This window comes from Somniosus microcephalus, chromosome 8 (genome assembly GCF_052327205.1).
Source record: "Somniosus microcephalus isolate GS21.2 chromosome 8, FLI_Smic_1.0, whole genome shotgun sequence".
In the NCBI taxonomy this organism is placed as follows: domain Eukaryota; kingdom Metazoa; phylum Chordata; class Chondrichthyes; order Squaliformes; family Somniosidae; genus Somniosus; species Somniosus microcephalus.
In genome coordinates, this window is record NC_140994.1 from 34,656,395 (window position 1) to 34,674,826 (window position 18,432).

At 44.9% G+C, this 18,432-nt stretch overlaps 1 protein-coding gene across 2 annotated transcripts in view; it reads right to left on the minus strand.

Annotated features, from left to right (window-relative positions):
- Positions 1-18,432, minus strand: part of LOC147113440 (EF-hand calcium-binding domain-containing protein 6-like) — a 95,428-nt gene that overhangs the window by 6,510 nt on the left and 70,486 nt on the right. The window contains exons 16-17 of one of the 2 annotated variants that reach the window (XM_085994516.1): positions 13,908-14,077; positions 6,699-6,864 (exon numbers count right to left, since the gene is read on the minus strand). In XM_085994516.1, the coding sequence (XP_085850642.1) occupies positions 6,699-6,864; positions 13,908-14,077 (336 nt within the window). Of the gene's footprint in view, positions 1-6,698; positions 6,865-11,615; positions 11,852-13,907; positions 14,078-18,432 lie in introns of those variants that run through there. The other variant, XM_085994518.1, reaches the window with a different exon arrangement.

The window sequence follows — 18,432 nt, forward strand, 5'->3', positions numbered from 1 at the left end:
TCCGCATTGCCTGCATGCTTTGTCCTTGAACCAGCAGTCCTTCTGGTCATGGGTGGATCTGCCGCAGCAATAACATCTCTCGAAACCCTGTGTCATTTCATGGGTGCCGAAGTCCTGTGGCTTTTGCTGTATCTCTGCAGCTCCTCTTGCTGCTGCTTCGTATGATACAGCCACACTGAAAGCCTTGTCCAGTGTCAAATCTTTCTCAGAAAGTAGTCTTTTCTGTGTTCCTTCGCTTAGGAGACCGCAGACGAATTTGTCTCGTAGAGAATCTGCCAGTCCTGCCCCGAATTGGCAGTACTTTGACAGCTTTCATAATTCGGTGAGGTAATCAGCGTTACTTTCATTCTTGTGCTGATTCCTCCTGAAGAATTTGAATCGTTCCGCTATCAGCAGCAGTGTTGGGTTTAAGTGCTCTTGTAAGGTATCAACAATCTCCTTAAAATTCTTGTCCATCGGTTTGGCTGGAGTGATCAAGTTTCGTAACAGCCCGTATGTCCTTGCGCCCATCAGATTTAGAAGTACCGATGCCTTTTTATCATCCGCTACTTCATTCGCCTTGCAATATACCTCCACTCTTTCCACATATGTGGTCCAATCTTCTATATCACTATCGAAAGCAGTAATATTGCCAGTCTTTGGCATCTTGAAAATCTAAAATGGCGCTTCCCGCGCTTTTCCTCCGTCCCCGATGGATCAAAATGGCGCCTCCCACACTTTTTTTTCTTCCCCGTCGAGTTGAGATGGCGCCTCCCGTGCTTTCTCGCCGCTGCCGCTGCTGCCAACGCTGTTCTCTGCGGTTCCCGTTGCGACATGCAGTTTTTCGCGGTATTTCTATTTTTTTTTATATATCGCTTCAATAGTTTCTCCGTTACTTGGAGAACCGTTCCCATCGTGGAGCGGACCCTCTGGGACTTTCCCCTCCCTCTGCTCAGTCCGAACGCCGACCTGCTTCGCAGCACCGGACGCGCCCGGAGTGCTCCACCCTCTCTCTCTCTTTGCTTCTGCTTCCCGACTCGCTGCCCAGCCCCGTTGCAGAGCCACCCGATCGAGCTCTAGCCCGCCGCAGCCCAGGAAGGATCAGTGCACTACCTGCCACCAGCCCGTTTATCTGGGGAAACCACAGACTGGAGACCAAGCCTGGCCCTCGTTTTCGAGTTTCTTCAAGTTATTTATTTATTTTCTTGCTTCTGGCTTCGACCTTCATCTGAGGAATCGATCCCCTTGAGGTGCTGCCGAATTGCAGGTAAGTTCGTTTCTAACTCGTCGCCACTGTTAGATCCGTGTGTTAATGGAGACATGGAATGCAGGAGTTGATTTAACAAGTGTTTACTGAACAAAGTCTGGAGGTGAACTAACTACACAAGACGCTACATAGGCTTATATACCCGCGTGGTCACTACTGGTGCTACAGTATACAGGGGCTTCAAAAACATAGTTCCTCTTAAAGGTACATACACTACAGTTACATTCAGGTGAGAAGAAGCAAAAGGAGAAAACTCCATATAAAGAAATTAGTGAAATAAAATAGTACGCTGATGCTTGGGAGTAAAGGATTCTTGAGTCACTTCCAGTACAGTGCTCACTTGAATATTGTCCTGTCACTTTAGCAAACTTAATGGACAAAAGGTGTACAAGTAGTTTGATTAGTTTTTACAACATACCGATAACAGGTATGTTCATTCATTCATGCACCTAAATCAATGTTCCAAATGGCCTTCAGTTTCACAAATCAGGGAATAAATGAAACCAATAAGGGAAGCGGCTGGCTTCTGCTCAGCTGCTCCTCCAATTTTGATGATATTGCTGAGATGGTAAATGTTGTGTATGTAACCGTTTACCTTTAAGGGAACTATAGAATGTAACCGTTCGCCTTTAAGAGCACTACTTTAGGGTGGCACTATCTATTGGCTCATGTATACTGTAATACCGATAGTGACCACACCAGTATATAAGGGTTGTGATACGTTAACTAGGGCAGAATCGCCCGAGCCTCTGAATAGTAAAGACGTGTTTTATTTTGTTAACAGTGGAGTCTGTGATTATTTATAATACAACCCACAGACTTAACATTGGCGACGAGTCAGGATTCGAACCCTGCGGCAGTTGTTCCACGGCGGCTTCGTCCGAAGACAGGACGTTGAAGAGAGGTTTCAATCCTCACCAGTCTGGAACCGACAGGCTGGAAGCGACAGGCATTAGGACCCTGAAGCCTCCATAACCTCGTGGGTAAGCCGCAGCGTTGGCTGCAAAGACAGGGCGATCGCAATCCCTGATAAGAGCCGCGGTGAAACGCGCGAGCGGGTAAGCCAGAGCCCGGGAGGGAGCGAGCAAGAGCCGCGCGAGCGGGTGAGCCAGAGGCCGGGGGCCGCTTTCAAGTGCGAGGCGCAGCCGGGCCATCGATCGCATCCGCTGATAAGGGCCGCACTCGGGCTGAAAGTCAGCGTCGGGGAACGGGTGATAACCGCCATTGAAGTGGGCGGAGAGCGCCGAGAAGCGCAGGAAAACCGCCATCGAAGTGGGCGGGGAGAGCGAGAAGCGCGGGAAAGCCACCATTTTTCGCGGGGAAACCGCTGAAGAAGAAGGAAGAAGCGGGAAACCGCCATCTTGGAAATTATTAAGAATTTCAGGAAAGTAATAAGATTTTTCAGAAAGGCTGGTGTGTTCTCAAGAAGAGAGGGAAAATAAGTATAAGTACAGCAATGCTTGTGGTGTTCTCAAGAAGAGAGAAGAAAATTAATAATAAGTAAAGTAATACTTGTACTGTACTCGAAAAGAGAAGAAGATGCCTAAGCGAGGAAATATTAATGATTTTAATGCTGAAATAGAAGACAGGGCCACGTATGGGGAACGCATAGGAATATATTGCGTAGCCATATACGACAAGGCAATAACTTTGTTAAATTCGATGGGAGCAAAAACATACGGGCTCTTGAAACATCTAATAGCACCAGTTAAACCAGTGGACCAGACCTTCGAAGAGATCGTAGCAGTGCTGAAGGATCACTTGAACCCCACACCGTTGATACTGGCTGAACGATTTAAATTTTACGCCAGAACCCAGAGGCAAGATGAAAGCAATGCGGAATACTTAGTCGAACTGCGTAAGCTAGCGAAATACTGCCAGCTTGGAGGGAATTTGACAGAGGCGCTGCGGGACAAGTTCGTATGCGGCTTGGCCAAAGAAGGAACGCAGAAGCGACTCCTGGAGGAAAACGACCTCACACTGGACAGGGCTGTCCTCATAGCTTCATCGCACGAAGCCGCAGTGAAAGGAACGGCGGAAATGCAGCTAAAGGCGGCGGCACTCGGGGTGGACCAAATGACTGCAAGCATTTCCAAATGCTACCGTTGTGGAAAGACAACGCACGACCAGAATCAGTGCTGGTTTAAGAATCAAGAGTGCAGGAAATGTGGCAAACTGGGTCACATCGCGAAGGTATGCAGGTCCAGAAAGAAGACCAACAAACAAAGGAAGCCACCACCACAAGAAAAGTACAACAAGGTGCATCAGGTGGCTGAAAAGAGTTCAGACGAACAAAATCCAGACTCAGACCCAAACAGCCAGGAGTTGGATAGTCTGAGAATCCACAATGTGGGTAAAGTAACTGATCTACAGACGATCTGGGTCACACTAAAAATAGCTGGAGTCCAAGTACGAATGGAGCTGGACACGGGATCAGCTGTATCAGTCATCAACCAAAAGGACTACCACCGACTATTCTCTCACATACCCTTAAGAAATACCAAGTTCGTATTACAGACATACACGGGGCATCGCGTATACCCCATGGGGAAAATAAGAGTCAAGGTGAGAGATAGGGGTAAAGTACACCCAAGAATGAATTTGTACGTACTACCTGAGGGAGGACCACCACTTCTAGGACGGGAGTGGATCAAGAAAATAGACATGGAATGGCACTACCGACAAGCAATGACGAGTGAGGACTCGGTGCAGACAAGCAGCTCAGACTCTGAGCCGGAAGACGATAAGTCCAGCTTATGTATGAAAAACAAGGTTAACATTAACTCACGGACTAAGGTTGGAAAATCGATGGCGTGCATAAAGACAGAGAATTCTGAGTCTGTTCAAGCTACAGACATATGCATTACGGAGGAACACCGGGCTCGAACTCAACGCTATTTCAAAGTACAACAACAATTAGAACAATTAAGTTACCGCCTCGTACAAGAGATGAAAACAATGAAAAAGTTCTATGACACCGAATGGGAGAGTCTGGAAAGACAACAGAACCTACTGGCTCAAGCAGAGAGCGACCATAGAGCCATCGTGACCAATTACCGATCACATCTCCCTGATGATGTTCAGGGGTTAGAATATTTGCATGATCTAGAGATACAGCAGAAGGGCAAATCACGCTGCACTGAGGATTTTGTTCTGCAATTAGAGACGGAGCTAGTGCAGGCAAAGTTAAGAGAAGTTGAATCACAGGGTGCTCTTAAGGAGATGCAGAAACAAATCTTGGACATGGAAAAGAGAAACGCTTCTTTACCTGATGAGAATAATGTGGCCATGTTGCAAGAGGAGCTTATAGGGGCGAAACTGAAAGAAGCTAAGCAAAGGATGTTGGAACTTGAAACGCAGAACCAAATCAGCGGTAATCAGCTATGTCAAGCAGAGAAGGAGTGCAAGGGTCTACATGAGAAGGTGCAATATCTCTCAGCCCAAAATAAGGGACTACTCACTCAGTTAAATGAAAGTAAACGGGAAATGGCTGAGATGGACTGCAAGAATAAAGAAGAGTTGATGGCAGTGAGACTTCGAGAGGCAGATAGCATAGCAGCCTTGGCTGAACTCCAACAGAAAATTGCGAAAGAAACAAATGAAGAGGAATCTTCAGGAAGCCAGGATTTTATTCCAGTTCTTCTCTACGACTCCTTACAAGCAGAGTGCGAGAAGTTGAAAAAACAGTATGAACAGGCCCAGACTACAATTCTGGAGGGGGTTAACTCAGCAACCTCCGAAAAGCTAGTTTCGTTGGAAGTATATGAGCAACTAAAGGTTGAACATGAGCAAGAAGTCCAAAGGCTGCAGGAAATTCTTGAGGAGCTCAGGGCCAAGACAGACTCATCGGTAGAAGTTCCATACATAGATGAGGATGTAGAGGTGAAAGACATGGCAGAACTCATAAAAATATGGAAGGAAGCCCAAGACAAATATGAGGCGGCAATTACCGAGGTTGACCGACTTGAAGAACAGTTTCAACTGGGAATGGGCCCTGAACATGAGCTAGAGAGCATCGAGAGGCAACTTCTCCAAGCACTGGAAGCCAAAGTACAAGAGGAAGAGAAGATGAAAGCATTGGAGAAAATGATGGATGAAATGGAGGAGTACGCTGAATTACGTCCAGGGGAACAGGAGAATGGGGAAACAGCTACTTCAGTAGAAGGATTAAATAGCCTGATAACGAAATCCCTGAAGGAAGGGAAAGGATTGAACGCACAAATGAGGCCAGGAGGGAAGGAAGGGCAGACATCCGAGGAAGAGCAGGATGAATATGATTGCTTGAAGAAGGGTTTTGACCTGTTGAGTGACACCGAATGTTATGAGGATGTGGTCTGCCCAAATTGTGATGGGAACTCCCAAAGTGCTGAAATCCTGAGGAAGCACTTAAGGTCTAAGGAACATAGAGAGTTGGTGGCGCTACAGATGGCAGCCGGGAAAAGAGCTCGGAGAGTTTCAAAAAGGCAGAAAAGAAAAAGAAGCAGAAAATAATAACTGTTTAAAATATTATTACTTCTACTACCTCAGTCCGAACACTACGAAAGGTGCTAAATTTGTAAGAAAAATCCAGGGACATGATCAAGACAGCCAGTGGGTTGTATAAGTCCGCACTGCTGGTTCAACAGGACGAAAGTACAAGCTGTTAAAAAAAAAAGCTATGGAGGATGCTGTCTGGAACGAATTAATACCAGAGACTGAATTTATGAACTGTTCCCACAGAGACTGAACCTGTAAACTGATTCCACTGAGAGTATGTTTGTAAACTGTTATATGACGTTGACTCCATCGAGAGTATATCTGCAAACTGTTTATATAAAGTTGAAGATTGTATGTTTAACGGGATTCTGTAAGTAATAAGCTAGGAAGGGAGGAGTGTTGTGTATGTAACCGTTTACCTTTAAGGGAACTATAGAATGTAACCGTTCGCCTTTAAGAGCACTACTTTAGGGTGGCACTATCTATTGGCTCATGTATACTGTAATACCGATAGTGACCACACCAGTATATAAGGGTTGTGATACGTTAACTAGGGCAGAATCGCCCGAGCCTCTGAATAGTAAAGACGTGTTTTATTTTGTTAACAGTGGAGTCTGTGATTATTTATAATACAACCCACAGACTTAACAGTAAACACGCCAAGTTTACCATTGCAAGTGTAAAAATCTATCCTGCACCTTTCTATTCCACGGCATGACATATTAGCTCAGTCTCAACACATGATCAGAGCGATGAACCTGTCGGCTAGATATGACAGTCTTCTTGTATTTAGACTGTTGGCCAGCGTTCTGTACCATTTAGTGATTAAAACTATATGGCTTCAACTCCAAGTAAATTGCAGCTTGAACCTGCCACTTGCTGTGAATCTGTTACAAATACAGTACTTTGCTTGGCGCCAGGTAAAGTACAACATTGGCTACAAAGCCTAGTGATGGACTCTGCTAATCTCTATTACCTTCCTTCGAAGTTTCTCTGTGATCGTGCTCAGTCCTTTATGCATGGATTCTGTGTACATTGTGAACTCTGGTTGTTGCTGTTTTTGGGCTGGAGCCTTTAAATTGTCAAATCTGAGTGGTCTCCTTCGATCATAAAATGGCTGAAGAAACTCGGCATAAGAAATCCTAAACAAAATACATGTAATTATTTTAAAGAAAATACATCTCTAAATTATAACCATGCATAAGCTTAAAGTTTATTTTTGGCTATGGTCTGAAATTTTGACCATTTCACTTAGGGAGGTTTAAAAAGGCAGTAGAGTGATAATACTTCATATCACATGTAATCTGAGATGCAGTGGGTTATTTGCAGTTTTTCTAACCAATTAACCACCGCAAGTAATTTTTTAATGTAATATTGAATAGCGTTGTAGCACTCAAAGGTATGCTACAAACAGAACTGCTTCTGGCAGATATGGGAAATAATTCAACCCACGATATTAGGAAGTATATAATCCACTCAACTTTCAGACTTGTGAGATGTGCGACAAAAAGCAGTTGCGCTGACTATCGGGTTTGTCTGGCTCTCCACTCCATTTGCCCTGACAAAAGGAAGATTTGGCTTCCAGTATCAACCGCCAATGCGAAGAAAACATTCCCAGTTCACTCAGACATGCTGTACAATAAGAACATAAGTATACTGGTCTCACTAGACGTGCTCCTATCTAGTTATCCAGCAAGTTAAACACTTATTCAAATAATTCCTCGAGAAGCCGGTTTGCTGTTTTGAAGCTTTACTTGAACAAATTTGTGAAACTGTAAACAAAGACAAAGTGTGTTTTGTACATAGAACTGAGTACTATACATTAAATGTTACATAAGATATAAACATATTTATAACAATAGAATAGATTAATTGTGTAACTAAATAGCACTGGGACTAAACTTCGGTAACTAACATTAATAACTTCTTATAAACAAAGTATTGTCAAAATACTACACTGACGAGGTTGTTCTTATGTTAACAAACAAGGATACTCACAGACATTGTGTCTGACCTAGCATATGAGATGAGATGGCACTGGATTGAGAATCTCACATGAGGAATCCTCCATTACTCAGTAGCTTCTTTCTGGGAAACTACTTCCAGGGTCAAGACAGGAACTAGGTCAAATGACCTCTGCTGTATACTAACACTGCTATACAATAGCTACCACCAGAGGGTGCTATCTGCATGTAATAAGTCCAGAACACTCCCCGTCTGGAGTCGTTAGCGACCCCACATAGTCCTAACTTTACTTGTCACTGGAGTCCTCTGGCGACAAAAGAAGAACCACCTCAGAGATGGGCCGAGAGAAGACCTTTGCTGTTCCTTCTTTGATGACTCTCAAGTCCACCTTTCTCACTCTCCCGTCCTGGCTGGGATGGGACTTCACGATGATAGCCATAGGCCACTCATTCCTTTTTGCCTGACTGTCCTTCATCAAGACAACATCTCCTTCTTTGAGATCTGGCCTCTTGTCCTGCCACTTGCGTCGGCTCTGTAGTGTGTTGAGGTACTCCCGTCGCCACCTGCCCCAAGACGTGTCTGCCAGACTCTGAACCCGTTTCCATTCTTCCTTGACAGCCCTCCTCAGTCCGTATATGGCAACAGCAGGGGACGGGCTATTCCCGAAGACATGGACACGCATTCTATAGTCCACAATATCTCTGTTGGGGTCGCTGTCGCGATACCACAGGAAGCGGAGGAAGTCTCTGTGGTCTTCCCTCACCACAAAGCAGTGAAACATGTGCTGGGTATCGGCAGTGATGGCGATGGGCTCTTTCCTGAATCTCATGAGTACCCCCAAGAGGCTGTTGTTGAGATCGGGCCCTGTGAGGAGTACGTCGTTGAGAGAGACTCCCTGATATGGTGCACTGGAGTCAAACACCACGCGGATCTGTTCCGGCTTTTTGGGGTGATAGACTCCGAAGGAAGGGAGGTACCAACACTCTTGGCCTTCCTGGAGTGGAGGAGCTATCTCTGCATGATCGTTGACAAGCATTTTCTTGACAAACTCTAGGAAGTGTGCTTTCATCTTCCGCTTCTTCTCTAGTGTGCGACGGAATGAGTTAAGACGATTATAGGCATACTCCCTGTTGTTCGGCAGCCATCGTCTGGGGTTCTGGAAGGGTAAGGGTGCAACCCAGCTGTTAGAGCTGTCATGAGAGACCTCATTGTCCATAATCTGGAGGAATCTCATGTCGTCGATCGATGGAGCAAGTTTGTGGTCATTGGCGGTGCGACAGAAGACTGACTGACCCGGGTTCTCTCCAGTGAGCATCATCTGTGTGGAGATCAGCGCTGGGGGGTTCTGAGGCTGGGCCGTATGACTGAACTTCTCTGTCACTCGGATCTGACTATTGCATGGGGTAAGGTAGCTTGGACGACCATTCTCCAAGATGGAAGTCACCTGAGATGGCTTGTGAGCACCCCGAGGCACACGTCTCCAACAACGACCCAGCCGAGGTCTAGCCTTTGGGCGAAAGGGGTGTCATGTGGACCGTTGATCTGTTTCCTTATCTTATGTACCCTCAGGATGTCCCTTCCCAACAACAGAAGTATGCCTGCATCTGGATCAAGAGGTGGGATCTCGTCTGCAATGCGTCTCAGATGACGGTGGTGATGAGCTGCATTCGGAGTGGGAATCTCAGAACGGTTGTCGGGGACTTGATTACATTCGATGAGTGTAGGAAGGGGGAGGCTAATCTTCCCGTCGGCTGACACAACAACATAACCGCAGGCCCTCCTGCCGGCTGTCTCTGAAAGTCCAGCACACGTCTTCAGCGTGTAAGGCGACGGACTTCCTTTGACCTTGAAGATGTTGAAGAACTCGGATCTTGCTAGAGAACGATTGCTTTGTTCGTCTAGTATGGCATACATCTTTTCAGATTCTTGGCGACGTCCTACACACGTTAGCGAGGCATATCTTGGAGCATGCTTTTGCACTCACTCCTTCTCCACACACCTCGGTGCACTTGGATGTAATCTCCGGACCGGCAGCTCCCTCTCTCTCCCCGCCATGCTCTGAGGCGGGAGGAGGCGACTCTGACTTCCAAGGAGCTGGGCCTGGGTGGAGTGCTGAAATGTGCCGATCACTTTAACATTCTGTGCATTTTGCATCTACCTTGCAGTTCTTGGTGAGATGGTTCGTGGAAGAGCAGCACTTGAAACATATAGAATTCTCTTTGAGATACTATTTGCGGTCTTCCAGGGACTTCTCTCTGAAGCCTCTGCACTTCTTTAATGGATGCGGCTTGTTGTGGATGGGGCATTGTTTGCTCATATCCTCAGATTTCTTCTGATCCTTCGTGTTCTCGGTTGAAGACACTTGCATTTTTTTGACAGATATTGGTGTCTTTCCATGTCTGTCAAACTTGTCTCTTCTGGCAAGTGCTGTGTGGGAGGAGAAGAAGTTGAAGCTGGGGTCGTTCCTGGCTTTGGCTTCTTTACGGATGAATTTGGCAAACGCAGAGAATGGTGGGAAGGTAACGTTGTGCTTTAGGTTGAACTTTGACCCAAACGATATCCACTTCTCCTGCAGGTTAAATGGAAGCTTCTCAATGATGGGACTTACCCCTCTGGAAGTGTCTAAGTACGATAGGCCGGGTAGGTAGACGTCCTGCTTTGCGGCTTCGAGTTCCGACAGCAGGTCTCCAAGGTCGCGGAGCTTCTGGGGTTCCTTATTCATCAACTTCGGAAAGTTCTCCAACCTGTCAAAGAGAGCCCTTTCAATGGCTTCAGGCGAGCCGTAGCTTTCTTCCAGCCTCGCCCAAGCCATCTTCAACCCTGCTGGCGGATGTCCCACATTGACCGCTTTTATCCTGCGTGCCTGTCCGGCGGACTCTGGGCTGAGCTATTTGATAAGGAGGCCAAGCTCTTCTCCTGCCGACAGGTCTAAGCCCGATATGGCATCGTGGAAGCAGGACTTCCAAGCCCGATAATTCTCTGGCCTGTCATCAAACTTGGTTAACCCTGTAGTCACCAGCTGGCTGCGTGCAAGGTATTTGGCAAGGTCGTAGGTGCTGGGACCTGTGCCAGGGTTGCCTCGAGTAGGGGCTCTGTTGGGGGTCTCAAGGAAACAAAAGGGGGCTTGCTGCTGACTTTCTCTATTCAGCGTTCTATTCCTCTGCACCGTGTCTTCCGTTTTGCTGGGGGAGATTCTGCGGCTTGAGGCACGCTGTCTACTTTGACCTTGGTTGGCAACTTGGGGCATGTTATATGAAGTGCTTGCGTCTGTAGAGATGTGTGGGCCTTCATCCCTCTCTCTCGTAAACTGTATGTCGGCATGGTCGCTCACGTAATCTCTAGTGCGCTGTCGTCAACTCTGCTGCGGAACGGGAATTAAAAGTTTGTAAGCTGTCTCGGGATCAGCTCCCTCCAAAATTGCCTCGAATACTTGTGCCTCAGCTAATGCAGCATCTATCTCTTTTTGTTGCTGCAGAGCGTCTAATGTGGCTTGGAGACGGGCCTGTTCAGCCTGGCGTCCAACCTGGTGACGGGCCTGGTCAGCTTGGAGTTGGGCCTGGTCGGCTTGGAGTTCAGCTTGGAGACGGGCCTGATCAGCTTGGAGATGGGCCTGATTATCTTGGAGACGGGCCTGATCAGCTTGGAGATGGGCCTGATCAGCTTGGAGTTCAGATCGGATTTCAGCTTGTTCTACTTTTATTTCTATTTCTTTGTCGGCATGCGCAGTTCTGGCTTGAGCTGCTTCCAGCTTAGCCCGTGCTTTGGCGATGGCCATGCTTACTCTAGAACCACCTGATGACCGTGAACCAGCTTGCGATCTGTAGTAACCGGAGCTTATAGACCGATTGTCACATTCTACAGTTTCGTCTGACTGTTTAAGGTCTTCTACTCGCTGAGTTGCGTTTTCGGTATTATCTTCCGACATGTTGATGTGAGATAAGTGTGGTGTACAAGGTGAAGACTTAAGCTGGCTCTGTCGTGATGACCTACTCTGAGTTCCTGCTGCTCCGCTCTTCACAGCTAGCCGTATTGCTATCTTTTTACTATACTGGTCTCACTAGACGTGCTCCTATCTAGTTATCCAGCAAGTTAAACACTTATTCAAATAATTCCTCGAGAAGCCGGTTTGCTGTTTTGAAGCTTTACTTGAACAAATTTGTGAAACTGTAAACAAAGACAAAGTATGTTTTGTACATAGAACTGAGTACTATACATTAAATGTTACATAAGATATAAACATATTTATAACAATAGAATAGATTAATTGTATAACTAAATAGCACTGGGACTAAACTTCGGTAACTAACACGAATAACTTCTTATAAACAAAGTATTGTCAAAATACTACACTGACGAGGTTGTTCTTATGTTAACAAACAAGGATACTCACAGACATTGCATCTGGCCTAGCATATTAGATGAGATGGCACTGGATTGAGAATCTCACATGAGGAATCCTCCATTACTCAGTAGCTTCTTTCTGGGAAACTACTTCCGGGGTCAAGACAGGAACTAGGTCAAATGACCTCTGCTGTATACTAACACTGCGATACAATAGCTACCACCAGAGGGTGCTATCTGCATGTATTAAGTCCAGAACAATAAGAACATAAGAAATAGGAGCAGGAATAGGCCACTTGGCCCCTCGAGCCTGCTCCGCCATTCAATAAGATCATGACTGATCTTGGGCTCAAAGCCACTTCCCAGCCTGCTCCCCATAACCCTTCACTCCCTTATCTTGCAAAAATTTGTCTATCTCATTTAAATGTATTTAATGACCCAGCCTCCACAGCTCTCTGGAATTCCACAGATTTACGACCCTCTGAGAGAAGAAGTTCCTCCTCATCTCAGTTCTAAAAGGGCGACCCTTTATTCTGAGACTGTGCCCCCGAGCTCTAGATTTCCCCATGAGGGGAAACATCCTCTCTGCATCTACATTGTCAAGCCCCCTCAGTATCTTATATGTTTTGATAAGATCACCACTCATTCTTCTAAATTCCAATGAGTATAGGCCCAGCCTGCTCAACCTTTCTTCATAAGTCAACCCCCTCATCTCTGGAATTAACCTAGTGAATTGTCTCTGAACTGCCTCCAATGCAAGTATATCCTTCCTTAAACAAGGAGACCAAAACTGTATGCAGTACTCAAAGTGTGGTCTCACCAATACCCTGTACAGTTGTAGCAGGACTTCCCTGCTTTTATACTCTAACCCCCTTGAAATAAAGGCCAACATTCCATTTGCCTTTTTGATTACTTGCTGTACCTGCATGCTAACTTTTTGTGTTCCATGCGCAAGGACCCCCAGGACCCGCTGAACTGTAGCATTTTGTAATCTCTCTCCATTTAAATAATAGTTTGCTTTTTTATTTATTTTATATACAAGACCTCTAATCAAGAGCAACGTGGCTGCTCCTGATGCTTCACCAACAGCTGCAGCAAAACTGTTGTGTTTTTCTAGAATTTTTGAACTTTTATTTTTGGGGAAGCAATGCAATCGAAACCTTGCTTGCAATAAAACTATAGGTCTGTTTTGTTTACCTCCCCCTCACCCATCTCCATAGCTTCAAAGATTGGGGCTAAATCTTAGAATTTTGACACAAATATCTGTGGATTTCTGGTGGCCCTGATCACATTTTCCTAACGTCACAAAAATGATGGCACTGCCACAATTGTATATTTTTCTAACAATTTGTCTTTGACAACAACAACTTGTATTTATATAGCGCCTTTAACGTAGTAAAACGTCCCAAGGCTCCGCACAGGGGTATTTTAAGACAACAAATTTGACACCGATCCACATATGGATAAGTTAGGGGAGGTGACCAAAAGCTTGGTCAAAGAAGAAAGCAAAGTAAATTTTTTGTAGTACAGGCATGTCATCCTTTTGCTCACCATTTTTATCTTTCCTCCCCTCTGGATCAGCACATGGCAAGCACTAGGCTCGCGTCCCTTCCTGTGGAGAAGTGCTTACATTCTGCTGACACTCCCCTATCCCCCACCAATGCTATAGCCAAGGTCATAAATAGGCTGTGTGTGAACCTGTGCCTGTAAACTCACATCCTACTGCTCCATGCATTAATGCACCGAGGCCAGCGTTTAATATTAGCTTATTGGTGACTATACTTCTTTGTTAATTCTCTGTATCAATACAATCTGAATGTAATGGTGCAAGCCAGGTGAGGAAATCCAATTTAGAAAGGACAACTGGACGCTGACTAACCGGTTCTGTCCATGGTTAAACTTGCTGGTGATCATCTCACAGGTCTGGTCATTCAGTGCCACACATAGGTCCATGAGGATGTCTTTGAACTCTTCTTTGCTAACGAAGCCAGTATTAAACTGGTCCAACTCACGAAAGTTTGCCCAAAGGTCATCCAGCAAGAGCTGAACCTGCGATAAGATAGCAGCTTTAGTAATGAATAAGAGTGGCAATCTGTGATAAGACAACCAGTTGTTTTGCTGCACATATAAATACAGGGGAAGAATCGTTGGAAGTCTGAATGAATGTCAGGTTGGGCAGTCGTCGTGTTGTGTTTCTTAAACAGAATGGTTAATTTTTGGTTTCTACCTATTTTTACCTACCTACTTGTAATCAAAAGCAAATTAGTTTAGTGACATCACTGATAGTTTTAATACACTTCCGTCAACTTCAGCTGTCCAGCCTGCCAATCACTTTATCTCATAAACCTATAATAAATCACGTAGGAGCTCAGCTCAACCTATAAGGATTACAATTGGAATGAAATTTTGTTTTAAATATTGAACACATATTGTATCATTGTGGACTCAACTTAAGAACTTCCCAACAAAGAGCTAGGTCTACATGGACGTGCTTAAAAACCAGAATAATGTTTTTGTTTATTAGCTGTTTGAGATCCACAACTACAGTAGACTATATTTAGTCTGTGGTAGGAAATTTGATATAAATATATACAAAGGCATGAGCGTTCTATCAACCATTATAGTCACAAGAGACAATCGCACAACACATGAATCGATTTATCTCACGTGCACCAACTTTTCATCACACACTTCACATCATAAGGGCCAGCAGAAAGCCATGCTACCATTAATTATTCATTGCCAAACTTGTTGAATCTGCTGACACTGATCTGCTTCTGCCGAGCGGGAGGCCTCGAAATCTACCCCACTGCCTGTCTGCCCAGCTCCAGGGAAAGGACATACTTAGACAGCACGTGAGATTAGCTACAGATAAATAAAAAGTTGTGTTGGAGATCCAAATTCATTACTTTCCAGGAAGGAAGGTTGTGACGTGAGAAGGTTGGATAAGTCTACGATTGGCATCAAAGGAGGGGATCAAAGATTGTAATTTTAGGCACACATAATTTATGGATTGCCCCATATTTTAGTCACGTACAATATTTGCATTTAAATATTTTATATATCCCAATGCACTTTGCACAATGAATTTCTATTGAGGTGCAATGGTTGTGAAATGTAGGTTATTATGGTAGCCAATTTGCACCAGCAATAACCTACAAACAGCAATTGAATGAACAACCGATTAATCTGTTATCTGTTTTGTGTTGATATGAGCGTGTCCTGTTGGCCACAACGCCAGGAGAAACTCCTTCCTATTCTTTGACTAGAATAGTGCCATAGGATATCTTACTTCCATCTAGAATGACCATCAGAACAGAGATAGGGGCTTGGCTTTGCACCTCATTGCCTCTTCCATCAATGCCCCACTCTAGTATTGCATTATTGTCAGCTTTGTGAGTTTATGTCTTTGAGCGGGACAGCGCGAACTCACAACCTTCTGGTCTAGAGGTGAAAACACTACTAACTGAAACTGGAGGGATGAAATTCAAACTCTGATTTTCAGCAAAGGTGATGCTTCTTTATAAAAAGACAGATGTAGTTAGTTAAACAATAAAAAATGGATACTACACCCTGACTTGTGCTATATCCATTTTGTCCTACGCCTCTGCTGAATCTGAGTGCACTCTAACTAAATATCTAATGTAATTGATAAATAAAAATACTGTGTATTGTGGTGTATGTGCCTTTAAGAGCAATTATGGTGTATGTGCCTTTAAGAGCCCCAGGTGTGCGTAATGCCGGTAATTGCCACTTGGGCTATATAAGCCTGTGTATTGTATATATCCTTCAGAACCCCCCCCCCAGATTTGCTTAGTAAATACCTATGAACCAACTCCTGTCTTCAGTGTCTTTATCTACACACGGACACTACAGTGGCGACGAAGTGGAAACGGACTTACCTGCAATTCGGCAGCACCTCAAGGACATCGGTTCCTCCAGCGTCCAGAAGACTCAAGGAAGTTATAGAAACTGTGGTTTCACCAGCTGGCCAAGCTGGTGGCAGGTACTGCGCTAATCCTTCCTGGGCGTCAGGCTGGGGCTCCAGCGTCGGGCTCTACAGCTGAGACAGGCAGCGAAATCGGAGGCAAGCAATAACGGACTGGGAGGGTGCACTCGGGAGACGGCCGTCGCGGCAAGCAGGTCAGCGTTTAGACCTCCGTCGGGAACGAGTCTCCAACAGTGAATAAACGGAAACCACAGTAAAACAGCGTTGTTATCGGTAGCAGCGGCGGAAAGCGCAGGAAGCGCCATATCGTTGCTACAGAGAAAAAAAAAGAGCGCGGGAAGCGCCATATCTTTTTTTTTGAAATGCCTAAGTCTGGCAATATTGATGCTTTTGATAACGAAACAGAGCCTAACTTTGGCAATATTGATGTTTTTGATAACAAGATAGAGAATTGGACCACATATGTAGAAAGAGTGGAGGTGTTTTGCACCGCAAATGGAATAGAAGATGAAAAAAAAGCTTCAGTGCTTCTGGATCTAATGGGCGCAGAAACATACAAGCTGTTACGCAACTTAATCACTCCAGCCGAACCGATGGACAAGAATTTTGAGGAGATTGTTGATACCCTACACTGCCAATTCGAGGCAGGACCCCTAAGTGTAGAAACACAAAAAAAGGTATCTTCTGGAAAAGATTTAACACTGGACAAGGCTTTCAGTGCAATAGGAGCGGCAAAGATACAGCAAAGGCCACAGGACTTCGGCACCCATGAAATGACACGGGGTTTCAAGAGATGTTATCGCTGCGGCAGATCCAACCATGACCAGAGGGATTGCTGGTTCAAAGAAAAAGCATGCAGGCGATGCGGAAAGATGGGACACATTCCACGTGTATGCCGATCTGAAAATAAAAAATCCACTAACGGGAAAAGAATCAATAAGGAAAAGCACAGAAAGGTACAAATGATGACGGACAGTAGCTCCAAAGACCAGAAGAGCGATAGCGACTCCGGGAACAAGAGACTAAGCTCTCTCAAATTACATAATGTAATTGCCAATGAAGATTACCAGACCATCTGGGTTACCCTCATAATAGCAGGGTCCCCAGTTAAAATGGAGCTAGATACAGGATCAGCTCTAACCGTAATAAATCGACGAGATTACGAGAGGCTATTTTCGCATATACCTCTAAAAGACACATCCATTATCTTAAAAACATATACGGGGCAGAAAGTATACCCCAAAGGAAAAATAAAGGTGCCTGTGGTATACAACGGCAAAGAAATACAAAAGTTGTATTTATACATTCTACAAGATGGTGGTCCACCGTTGTTGGGACGTGAATGGATAAGAAAGATACGTTTAGACTGGCACTCCATTCAGGCACTGACGGTGACCAGTAAGGAAAAAAACAAGGATGACATCATACCTGAACGATTAAAAGACATCTTGGCCAACGCCAAAGAAGTGTTTCAAGAGAAACTAGGAACCTTGAAAGGCATCACCGCCTCAATAAAAGTGGAAGATGCAGCAATTCCAAAAAATTTTAAGGCAAGACCGGTGCCATACGCAATACGTCCGGCAGTCGAGGCAGAGCTGGAGAATTTAGAAAAGGCAGGCGTATTATCCAAAATAGATTGGAGCGAATGGGCAACCCCCATCGTTCCAGTCATGAAAAAAGCATTGAAAAATAACTCTGAGGAACAGAGAAAAATTCGCATCTGTGGGGACTTTAAGGTGACTGTAAACCCAGTCCTTCACACGGTACAGTATCCTCTTCCGAGGATAGAAGATATTTTCGCCTCACTATCCGGAGGAAAACGTTTCACAAAAATTGACTTGGCACAGGCATATCTACAGATGGAGGTTGAGGAGACCTCTAAAAGGTATCTCACAATAAACACACACAAAGGCCTGTACCAGTACAATCGACTGGTTTTTGGAGTAACATCAGCTCCAGCTATCTGGCAAAGAGCTATGGAGCAAGTCCTGCAAGGGATTCCGGGGACTCAGTGTTACCTAGACGACATCCTTATAACAGGAGAAAACGACAACGAGCACCTTGCCAATTTGGAACAGGTGCTCACTAGGCTGAAAGAACGGGGCCTACGAGCAAATCGCCCCAAGTGCGAATTTTTCCAAAATCAGATATCATATTGTGGCCACATAATTAATAAGGAAGGGTTGCATAAGTCACCTGAAAAAATTGAAGCAGTTATAAAAGCCCCAGCACCTGAAAATGTTTCACAATTGAGGTCATTCCTGGGATTAATAAATTACTATCATAAATTTTTACCGAACTTATCAACTATTCTACACCCTCTTAATGATCTTCTACACACAGGAGTGATTTGGAAATGGAACGAAGACTGTAAACGTGCCTTCCATAAATGTAAAGACTTAATCACATCCGAGAAAGTTTTGGCTCATTACAACCCATCACTACCAATCAGACT